The 12,205-nt window shown below is 44.1% G+C and overlaps 1 protein-coding gene across 3 annotated transcripts in view; it reads left to right on the forward strand.

Annotated features, from left to right (window-relative positions):
- The window catches only part of LOC118216417 (hemicentin-1-like), a 41,250-nt gene that overhangs the window by 14,271 nt on the left and 14,774 nt on the right, over positions 1-12,205 (forward strand). The window contains exons 1-7 of one of the 3 annotated variants that reach the window (XM_035397551.1): positions 3,117-3,305; positions 4,680-4,952; positions 5,171-5,500; positions 5,699-5,929; positions 6,101-6,328; positions 7,085-7,369; positions 10,280-10,558. In XM_035397551.1, coding sequence (XP_035253442.1) covers positions 3,248-3,305; positions 4,680-4,952; positions 5,171-5,500; positions 5,699-5,929; positions 6,101-6,328; positions 7,085-7,369; positions 10,280-10,558 — 1,684 coding nt within the window. In that variant the 5' untranslated portion in view covers positions 3,117-3,247. Of the gene's footprint in view, positions 1-3,116; positions 3,306-4,679; positions 4,953-5,170; positions 5,501-5,698; positions 5,930-6,100; positions 6,329-7,084; positions 7,370-10,279; positions 10,559-12,205 lie in introns of those variants that run through there. The other 2 variants (XM_035397552.1, XM_035397550.1) reach the window with 2 other exon arrangements.

Here is a 12,205-nt window from a genome sequence, read left to right on the forward strand (position 1 = left end):
GAGCTGTCGTTAGGGAATGCGCGGTGCGGGGGAATTTCAGAGGAGCTTTTACCGGAGTTACCAGAAAGCTTTCCTTTTTTTGCAGTTAGTTAATCATCCCCACATCCCCCCCCCCCCTCCTCCTCAGCACAAGGTAGGCTTCCTCTCCCGGATTCCTGGAAGGCCTGACCGGGACCGTTAGGGAGTGAACCGTTGGTGAAACACACAAACAATGGAAATGCCGAGTCAACCCGCTGACGGGTTTTCCAAAGTTGCTTTTCCTGTAGAATTGTTTGTAAGACACAAGGCTACTTTATACATGTGTATATATATATATATATATATATATATATATATATATATATATATATATATATATGTTGTTTTAATGAGTACAACACAGTGTGCTTTAGTGAGGCAGTAGCTATGGAAGTGACCCCCCCCCCATCCCACACACTCACACACACACACAGAAACATAATGCACATCGCCATAATTACACATTCCACTTCTTATTGGCTCAGAATGTCCTGTCTACAATGAGCAATGGCACTCTATGTGTAATAAAGCACATTAATATAACCTCTAAGCAGATGTGTTACATAACGTGTCATTTTTTAGACACAAGACATTTTTTGTTACTTTCAAAACAATCAGTGTTAAAAGTCTCCCTTTGTAAACACATACAGTGAGCTCCATAATGTTTGGGACAAAAACTTTCTTTTATTGGTTTGGCTGTGTACTACACAGTTTTAGATTTATAATCAAACAATTCACACGTGGTTAAAGTGCACATTATCAGCTTTTAACTAAGGGTATTTTTCACATTTTGGTTTCACCATGTAGGAATTACAGCTCTTTTTATAAATAGTCCCCCCAGTTCAGGGCATCATAATGTTTGGGACAAATGGTGTCACAGGTGTTTTTGATTAGTCAGTTGTGTTCAATTGCTTTCGTAGTGCAGGTATAAGAGAGCTTTCAGTATCTAGTTTTGACTCTATCCTTCTGAGCATGGTCTTCTGGGGTCCGTAATTGGCATCTGTCAATATCAAGACCACAGCTGTGCCAATGAAAGTCAATCAAGGGAGGAAGGGCGGGCAGGGGGGGCAGACATGGGCCAAACCTTAGGTAAACCAAAATCAACTGTTTGGAACATCACAAAGAAAAAAGAGAACTCTGGTGAGCTCAGAAACCGCAAACAGCCTGGTAAATTAGGAAGCTGTCTTTTTAAAATTTATAATAAAGCCCAATGCTTCGTAATCTGAGAATGTCGCTGGTTTCACGTCACCATTGCAAATGTGTTTCCTTGATTAGGCTAACATTAGTACGTGCACTAGTACTGTTACAATTATTTCGCCCCTCTGTTACAATTATTCCCGACAAGGCCGTATGAATGTAACATAGGACTGCTTGTACTTTGGTTTAAATTGTATCCGACTCGATTACGTTATGAACGTAATTGACACGGGTAAAGACTGCTGACATGTCAAAGCAGTATTAAGTAAAATAAATATATTTTCTGAGTAAAAAAAAAATATTTTCAGAGTGAATCAGGAAAAACGTATATTTACACCGACTCTCCTGTATGCGGTTCGCACTCCAATAAATGTTAAAAGCGTGTGTTTGCTTTTGCAAATTTCGTAACGGGAAAATTAAGACTTTTTTGGAAAACGTAAAAACATCGATGTATTTTTTTTTTTTTACTTAAAACGTAGAGAGAGTTTGTATTTTTCATAATAAGCTATCAAGAATTACAAAAAGAAATTGTTTTTGTCAAAGATGCTTCAAAACAGTCAAATGTCCGTTGCTATGCACTATCTTGGAAGCCGTATTTCCCCCCGGGAGGTGGGAGAGTCGTGGGGAAAGCTAAAGTGAGAATGATTAAAGTGGTCCGACTGCGTTAAAATCACCAGCAACGTAAACAGTCAGAAAATGGTTGCATAACTTTTTTTTTTTCGGCAAGATGTTTGTACGCCTGCAATGGAATCTGACGTTAAACGCAGATTAAGACACCCCCACGCACCCCCAGTAATCCGTTTTAGGGCTGCTCCCTATGGGCGGCACGTATTCGGGTTCTCTCCACCGAATATGGATAGCTGATGGACCTAAGAAGAAAAGGAAGATTTTGTAGCGAACGTACATCTGGTGCGCCACTACGCTGCGTTGGGACATCGGACTGATTAATTAGTTGATTGCCAGCAGCTGGTTTTGGTGGCGAATGCATTTTGGACTCTATGAGGGAGACAAAGGAGAGGTGCGGAGAGGAGAGAGACAGGAGGTGGGCTTGTGAACGAGACTGGTTTCCGAATGGTTTCTCCGAACAGCAAGTGAAGCGATTAATCCTGCAGGTTACATGAACTTTGCAAACCAAGCGAGTGTATTTAAAATATAGCCCACCGGCCAGATCCATTTAAGTGACGGGAAGCGGCAGTGGAGTGGGGGAGTGGGGGAGTGGGGGAGTGGGGGGTCTCGACGGCCACCGGATGAGGGAAGTCCGATCCTTTTAAACTTTTCATTAACGCATGTACGTTTGTTTTATGTATGTTTGTTTGTCTATATTTTAATGAATTGAGTAAGGGAGTACTTGCTAGGTTGGGGAAAGTTTCAACTGAAAGTGTAATTTAGAGTGTTATGGGACTAGTGATTATGGGTGGTGTAGCCATAATGGGGTTTGAAGTGTGAACAGTTAACTTGTATTGACTTTAAAGTGTGAGCAGGCCTAATTTAATGGGAGTGTGATGGGAACAGCTTTTGAACTGGTATTGCCGTGACAAGTGTAGACCTGTTTACAAGAGTGAAACATGGTGTAGATTATGGTAAAAAGCTACAGTACCCATATTTAACTATAGCCTGGAATGTGTTTATCTTGCATGAGTTGACTTATGCCACCCCTTGATTGCAAGTTTTTAAACTATTGTTAAATAAAGCTATATTTTTCTCCATAAAACTGGTGTCCGCCCCTGCGTGTGTACAACTGGCAGCCTTCCGTGACCCTCTTGATCCATTTTGTGTTCACCCCCTTCCGGTGAGATTTTGGTTCATTAGAATTTGTTAGACATCACTCCGCACTCACAGGGGCGAAGGCGTGCCAAAAAAAAGCAAACGCGTACCCACTCCCACCTGATAGTTCCAAAGACAAAACCAGGCGCGTGACTGGAGGGTCATTTTAACACCGGCGAATGAAAGGACGGGGCCAGTCCGTTCCAGTCTTGTTGGATTCGAGTTGAAACTCCCCCCCCCATTTGAATTTCCAAATCTCAGCAGCCAAATGTGTGGGGGCGCCTTAATGCGGATTTTGCTTGGACTCCTCTTCTTTGGGGTACACGGTAAGTTATTTGGGGCCGTCTTTTACACTTTTTTGTTGATTACAAAGCTGTAGCCTAATTCTTACCTTTAATGAATTACTAAATTAAACCCACAGCGCGGCTTTGGAGCAAGATAGTCATGTAGCTGTGAAACCGAGGGTTCCAAACTATTGTGAAAATGTATGACGATTTCCCAAACTGATTTGTGTCAGATGGAATTTGTTGGACCACTTCATTTTTTCCCCCCCTCATCTGGAGAATCGCCTACCACAGGTTTTGTTTATTTGTTACTGTATTAATTTTTAACTGACGGTGTGTGCGGTCGGTTACTTAAAAAGATTTAAGATGTTTAAGGTTTGTACCACCTGCTTCCCTAAACTAATTTTCTAAAACTGTTGAAAAAATACTAAGTATCCATGCACAGGAATCTCCGATACTGTATGCTTCCATGCATGCGTTAATTTAGTCTACAGGTTAACACAGCGCGGGATTGTAAATTAATTAACTGTCTGTTCTTTTAGCACTGAGAACACGAACATGGAAAACTTATACTCCCTTTCCTGTGAGGGAGAGCGAGACAATGCCTCGTTTGTGTACGGTGGCATTCTCAGTATGATTACCGATGATATCAGATTTCGCCAAAAGCGCTGGACTACGAAATCAGAGGCGGAAAAGCAGACTTCAGCTGTAGCCGATAGTGAGGACGCGCCCAGGACGCACTTTTATTCACCACGCATGGGTGACGGATACGCTCGAGAGCACTGGCAGAGGTCACTGATACCTTTAGGCTTTTCAAGAGCCTGAGTCTGAGTGGTAGCGCAAAGTTCACAGTGGTTCAGATATCAGAAGTAGATGTCCTCCATTATAGCACCGGTTGCTTCTGGCTCCATTGCAGTATTGCTAAAGCAAATGCACACCCTGATTCATCTGTCCAATCAATTATCTATACCCGCTTATCCTGGTCAGGGTCGCGTGGGGTGCTGGAGCCTATCCCAGCGTGCATTGGGTGAGAGGCAGGAATATACCCTGGACAGGCCACCAATCTATCGCAGGGCGCACACACCATTCACTCACACACTCATACCTATGGGCAATTTAGAGTCTCCAATTAACCTACCTGCATGTCTTTTGACTGTGAGAGAAAACTGGAGCACCTGGAGGAAATCCACGCGGACACAGGGAGAACGTGAACTTCACACAGAAAGGCCCAAGTCGAGAACCTACAACCTTTCTTGCTGTGAAGCCCACACACCCTGATCTTAAGCATAAAAAGATCAGCGGGGGCAGTCATAGCATCTGGTCATTCCACATTTAAATTGTTTTTGTCCTGTCTGTGTGGACAGGGATAGTGTCACCTTTTCAGCAGATGTGGAACGTGACTGTTATATATTTCAGCAGGTGCTGAAGCACATTCAATTCAGATCCATCCTGCTTCAGTGGTGGTGAGGCATGGCAGTTCAGCAGCAGTGAACTGCACCGTATCTGGAAAACATGACGGAATCGGCTGGGAGGCTTCAGAGGGAGCTGTTGTGGTAACAGACATCCAGTTTGTCACCTGGAATCCCGCCCGCATCACAGACTGGGAGATGGGACCTAGATGCTACGGGAACTTTCTAAACGGTACAGACATCTTACAGGATCAGAGAGCACTCCAGATCACTCTGTACAGTAAGTTCTGCTTTCCTCCTCATAAAGCTGAACTAGAGTTCCATTGTATCGCTTTTTTAAAAAGACTATTTTCATCTGCTTGCTGTTGGAGTTATTGAACTTACTCTTTTGGAAAACTGTGCTGACTTCAAACAAGACCTCAGCCATCAGGACAGATTATGAATGTCAGAAGTATAATGATAACAGCAATCTGAAGAATATTTAATTGTTGTCCACAGAACCTCCAGACAGTGTCTCCATCAGTGTTGTGAACCACACAGGCCCAATGCTGGAGGGGGAACAGTACCAGCTGCAGTGTGAGGTCCAGAACATCGCTCCTGTTCAGAACCTCACTGTGAAGTGGTACAAAGGGGAAACATTAGAGAATCAAACCTCCTATGATGCTCTCACTAAGACTCCAGTGAATGTTTCCTCTACCCTCCTGATGAAACCCACCAGCGCTGATGATGGAGCGCAGTACAGCTGTGTGGCAGAGCTGGAACTGGGACCTGAAGGACCACAACCCCCCCCTGAAGTGAAATCTGATCCCCTCAACATCACTGTGCACTGTGAGTCTATTAGCGCTGCCTGTGCCATCCGCATCCAACACTGTGACTCGGTTAATTATGTCTTCTGTGGGCTTCTTGTGTTGAAGGTGTGCCTACGCACTCGTAGAAAAACTACTGCCGTATGTTACAGTTAAAAGCTCTGCAAAGTCATTCCATGGCTCTACATTGCTCCATTGCTGTGATGTTCTGTACCTGCAGATAAACCCAGGATCACAGAGTGCCCAGACCATGTGAAGCTGAGGGAGGGTGAATCTCTGGATACTTTGGTCTCCTGCAGAGCTGAGGGGAATCCCTCTCACGTGGTCACATGGTACAGAGACCAATCAGAGTTCAACGGTTCCACGCAACTGACCAGGAGAGATGCTGGGCAGTATGTCATGACAGCAAAAAACACTTTGGGAAGCGTCAGTGTCAACTTCACAGTTGGCTGTAAGTTTCTATCACACTGAAAACCCTAACCCCAACCTTTCTCTTATCTTATGTGATGTTTCCAGCAATTCTTACTGTTCTTCTTCTTCACCCCCCTCTCTCTCTCTCTCTCTCTCTCTCTGTCTCTCTCTGTCTCTGTATGTCTCTGTCTCCCTCCCTCCCTCCCTGCAGATGGACCCATATTTAACTGCAGTCACAAATATGAGGTGACAGCAAATGAGCGTCATGCCCTCAGGTGCAGGGCAGAGGGCTTCCCTTTACCTGAGGTCACCTGGTTTAAGGAAGACGAGGAGGTGGAGCTCCCAGCTCAAATGACCCGGGAAAATGAGGGGCAGTACATCCTCACAGCTCGGAACGCCTTTGGAACGGCCAATCACTCCATGGAAATCGACGTTCTCTGTAAATCGAAATTTCCGTCCGCTAATTCCGTACTCTGTTCCAGTAACTGTACTCCCTTGATCACAAGCTCTACTCCACTACCTTCACACTGTGCTCACACAATATAATCACACATTGAACTCCAGTAATCCCTCTCTCTACTAACCTCTGCACTCTGTCCACATTGAACTCCAGTAATCCCACTCTCTACTCTACTCTACTAACCTCTGCACTCTGTTCCACTTTGCTGTACTAATCCCACAAACTACTCCAGTTGTTAACATTAGCACCCCAGTACTCTTATCATGTAACCCAGTCATCCATTTTATTTCATTTACAAAGGCAGTAACCCCTCCGATTAGACCGGATTTCTGTCACGCGTGTATCCATTAACAACCACAACACTCCAACCACTAACATTATTTCCTACCAACTAGCATAAAGCCCACATAACTAAAACTGAACACCAATTAGTAGTACTGTACCCCAATCATTTAGGCTGAATCCCAATCAGTCACTAACTTGCATAACTACAGCTGAACCCAAATCAGTATCACGAGTCCAAACAACTAACACATCACTCCCAATCACTGAAATGGAATTCCAATCAATCACCCTACTCTGCAAACATTGTTCCTCATTTTATTCTGCATTCCAATCTTCCCATAATTAACTATCGGGTGACTTCGCAGTTAATTATAGGATTGTTTATATGTATATTATTACTGAGGTGACTGCAGCAGGTAGTGAATATTTGGGAAATTCTTGTCTTTGTAGATCCACCATCAGAGATTTTCAAGCTTGAAAGTGATGCGGTGGATTTGGGGGCATCGGTGGTGCTGAAGTGTTCTTCACATGGGGACCCTCAACCCAGGTACAGCTGGACGTATCCCAGTGCGGCCAATGTGCTGGAGAATAGCGTCGATGGGGTGTCCCTGCTTCACATCTTCAATGCTTCTGAGGAGAACAATGGCTCTTATACTTGCTACGCCCAGAACCGGATTGGACACGTCAACAAGACTGTCAGCCTGATTGTCAGGGGGAAGAATTCAACCACAACCAGTAAGAGCAAACTAGCCTATTTAACCATGTGACCATAACCGAAAACTGGTCTATTTAAGCATGTGACCCACGACAGAAAATGGGTCTATTTAGGCTTTACATATAGGCATTTGGCAGAGGAGCTTATCAGGAATGGTTTGCTTTTTTTTCTCAAATGCAGCAGTTCTGAGAAACTTGTCAGATTAATCTGATGAAGAAAGACATCCTTGCATTTTTTTTAAAACACGAGCCTAGCCACAAGTCAACAGCGATACAATATCCTTGTTTTGGGTAAACCTATGCGTAAGAAAATAATAATACATCTAAAAATTCAAAGAAAGCGGTCATATTCGCCCTGCGCAGGGAAGCAATGCATGACAGGTACAGCTCTCCAGAAAAAATAGGGCTGCTTTGAAAAGTAGCCTATAGGCTGGGGGAAATACGCAAGAAATGAGGCTACTTAAGAAACGTTAGGAACTTTGGCGAGTGACATTTATCTTGTTTACACGAGTGACAACTGCTTATTGATTAAAATACATACGCAAAACGCATACGTAGACTGAGTTAAAACAAGCCGATTCCACGGTCGTGACCTGACCACCGCTGTAAACTGCGCGTGGGCATGCGAATTTCCGACTGCGTGGAAAGCGGTCCTTCATTTCCTGTGCCTACACGGACTTGCGGCGATTTGCTTTTAAAACATTGGAAGCCCGAGTAGCCTACACGACTGCACAGACTGTACATATCCCGAAGTGACACACACCACATTAAAGGCCGATCGGAGCGCAGTGTAGGCTATGTCAGACAATGCCTGACCACATGCGTTCTGGCCGCTTACTCAAAATAACGGATAAATACGGTATCAACTAGCCCTCGAAGCTTGGTTGAATGAAATGTATTCATTCTTCCATTCTGAACTTGGACAGGAGTTTCAACTTGGAATTGCTTTAAAAATAAACGAAGGGGGGCATTCAGATTACTAGCGGAAAGTACGGTCATCTTACTGCATAGCCTACGACACCAGACGCTATAGTCTACAACTGATTATCAAACTGTTAAAACTGTAGCCTATTCCACTGACCCACTGGAACAGAGAGCAACAGATGAGTCATTGCAGAGTGGGCGCCCGAAACGTAACTTCTTTTAGCGAAATTATATTGCACAGAGGGGGTTAGTTTTGGAAATTCCAATTCTCGAGCTGGGGCTTTTTTATATCGTGGCGATCTTGGTGGGTTGGTGGCGGGCTCTTTCCGAATGTAGTTAAAGAGGGAGTTTCACTTCCTTGAAATTAAGCTAGTGTTCGTCGGGATAGCAGCTGGCTCACTTTCCGCGGAGCTTGGAGTAGACAACCGCAAGATAACGGGTCGCTTAGCTGAAAAAGAAGTGGGTAGATAAACACAAATCTCCGAAAATGGGAGCGAGAAACTGTCGATTATTTACTGTGATGTTTGTATTTTTGAGACTGTGGGCGAATGGACAGAACGGTAAGTAAGCTAGTGTCTATAGTAAACGTTAATTGTGAACATAGCTTACTTTCTCATCTAATCTATGTTTGAAGGAGCAGCCTAGAATGTATTTTCAACAATATTGGAGTTGGTTTGATTTTTGTCATTTTAACGGCACTGGTTACAGAGAATGAAAAAACGAGGCTTATTTACACAGAGGAGTGGTATTAACAGTCAAAATGTTGATATTTCTCTCTAACCAGAAACTAATCTAGTTCGCAGTTTGGGTCACCTATTTTTTTGTTTTTATATTTAATCCCTTTGATTGTTGTTCTTATTTGCGTCAGGGTTATATTGGCGTCTTGCAAAAGGGTTTTACTGTAGCGTATTTAGTTTAGCGTTTCCCGAGGGTGGGACACAGGCTACAGCAGGAGGTGAGATAACAGAAGTGCTCCAGTGAATAATACCGGGAAACGGGAAGGGGGGGGGGGGGGGGGGGGGCGGGGGCGGGGGCGGGGGGTTGCGGGGGCGGGGGGGGGGGGGTGTTTCTGTTGGGCCTTCGTGCTTCTCTCCTTACAGTCCTTATAGGAAACTCCTTATAGTTTCCACTGGACTGCCTATAGATACCAGGTTACATAGGGCATACCTGTGCCTTACATGGGTAGGCAAGCCTGGTCCTGGAGTGGCAGAGATGTTCCTGGTTTTTGCTCCATCCAAACCTATATACTGCATAATTGGATTAAGGCTTAACGTTAATGAACACAGTTGACCATGTGCTGGAGGTAGCCTACTCAGCATTTCAGCATTCAGGCTCTTGACTACACAGTAAAATGTTCAGTGTTAAATCAACTCTTACGGAGTAGCCTACATATGTATGGTCACAGTTGAAATCTTGTGTACTGTGTTGTACATTTTACTGTGTATTCAGACGCAGGCTCTTAATAATCCATCAAACTCTTGCAAGCAAGCTGAGATGGGACAAAAACAAGAAACATTACTGGCACTCAAGGACCAGGGATGCCTACCCCTGCCTAATTTTTAAAGAATGTTTTGCAAATGTATTAGTTTGTTACTAAATATTACTATATATTTCAGTTTTTTATTTTTAATACATTTGCAAAAATGTCTAAAAATCTGTTTTCTCTTTGTCATTATGGGATATTGTGTGTAGATTGAGAATAAAAATGAATTTAATAATTTTTGTAATAAGGCTGTAATGTAACAAAATGTGGGTTAGAGTCTCCTCTGTGCCCTCTGACACGTCAAAATGATGTCTTGAGTAAAAATGCAGTTGAGTTAGAGACAAGACCAACACCATCCAGGTCTCCCCCCCCCACATATGAAATTACTTATACAATACATACAGTATATGACATGCATTGCAAATGTTATTGTATATCTCTGATCCTAGAATGAAGCCCCATTTAATTTTAGTGTCTGCCCACTCAAAACAGCTTTGTACAGCTTTAATGTCTCTCTTTTTCAGTTTCAGGATGCCCACTCAAAATGGAGCCTTCCACAGTGGTGGTGAGATATGGAGATCCAGTATCGGTGAACTGCACTGTTTCAGGAGGTCATGATGGAATCGGCTGGGAGGCTTCAGAGGGACCTGTTGACATGGTATCAGACGTCCAGTTTGTCCCCTGGAGTTTGAAGACCCTGACAGACTGGGAGACATCACCTAAATGCTTCGGGAACTTTCCAATCGATGCTGATCTTGATGGACGTGATCAGTGTTCTAAAGAGCTCAACATTACAGTGTACAGTAAGTTCTCCTCATAGAGATGATCTAGACCTCCATTAGCCTGAAGAGGCTTTAGCTTTTCTCCTGTGTTGATCTCAGTTGAGCCAGCAGTAGGACCTCAGTGAGGTCTGCTTTTGTCTGTCTGCTGCTGAAGAGACTAAACTCTTTTTAGGATTGACATTGAGTTTCTCAAATAACCAGATTTCAGCACTCGTAATGAATAACCTGATTATAAATATTAGTCAGAATAAAACATTATCTCCTTTGCAGAGCCTCCAGACAGTGTCTCCATCAGTGCTGTGAACCGCACAGGCCCAATGCTGGAGGGGGAACATTACCAGCTGCAGTGTGAGGTCCAGAACATTGCTCCTGTTCAGTACCTCACTGTGAAGTGGTACAAAGGGGAAACATTGGAGAATCAAACCTCCTATGATGCTCTCACTAAGACTCCAGTGAATGTTTCCTCTACCCTCCTGATCACACCCACCAGCGCTGATGATGGAGTGCAGTACAGCTGTGTGGCAGAGCTGGAACTGGGACCTGAAGGACCACAACCCCTGCCTTCCAATAAATCTGATCCCCTCAACATCACTGTAAACTGTGAGTCTATCAGTTGTGTCTACACCTCCTATATCACTCTGTCTAACATGACTGTGAGTCTTGTACTCTGGCCTATATTTTCTGTGAAATGACGGTAACTTATTTTAACTTCAGTTATAAATTAAGGTGAGGTTTAGAGCAGGACACACAGTTATCTGTGAAAATTCAGGCTGTTGTGTCTAATCCGAGCGGGGTGATGGGGGTGTTCATGATCTTATGGTCCCTATCTCTCCCCTCAGACGCCCCCATCTTCTACAGTTTTACTAATGAGACCTTGGGGGTGGCAGAGGGGCAAGAGGTCGCATTAAACTGCTCCGCCGTGGGGAACCCCCTTCCTGAGTACTCCTGGTCCTTTCCTCACAACGAGGAAACGTTTATTACCTCCACCTCTCTGCCCCCCGGTACCCACGTCTACACCTGCACTGCCAAAAACGACTTAGGAGAGAGCAGGAAGTACTTCACTGTCAAAGTCATCGTCATAGGTAAGACACTTTCCCCTGTCTATTGTCTCTCTCTCCACTTCTCTCCCTGTCTTTATTTCTCTCTCTCTCGCTCACACACACACACACACACACACACACACACAATGTTATTTGAATCCAGGGGGAACACACTCATGTGCACACCTGAGTGTGAGAAAGACACACTTGTACTCAAATGCACATTTTCCCTTTCTCGTTCTGCACTGTCTTCTCTCTCAAGGTCTGTCTCACATGTACGTCTGCACACATTATGCTGTTACATACCACCGACGTGAATGTGAGTCAGTCAGTACCACCTTATCAGCATTCTCTCTCTCTCTCGAAGTTTAATTTGAGGTGAATTTAGAGTTGCAAGCTTGATCCACCCTCTGCATTATTTGACATCTCGTGTCTTGTTTTTTTTATCCGCAGTCGACTACCTGCCCTTAATCGCTGGGATTGTTGCCCTTGCGGTTGTGTGCATCTCCATCGCCTTCGCCTTCATCTACTTAATCTATTACAAGAACACCAAGATGGGCGAGTATAACCTGAAGCTGGGGAAGTCTCGTACGCAGAATGCCCACGTGGCACAGAATGGCAAAGACAG

Source organism: Anguilla anguilla, chromosome 17, assembly GCF_013347855.1.
Source record: "Anguilla anguilla isolate fAngAng1 chromosome 17, fAngAng1.pri, whole genome shotgun sequence".
NCBI classification, from domain to species: domain Eukaryota; kingdom Metazoa; phylum Chordata; class Actinopteri; order Anguilliformes; family Anguillidae; genus Anguilla; species Anguilla anguilla.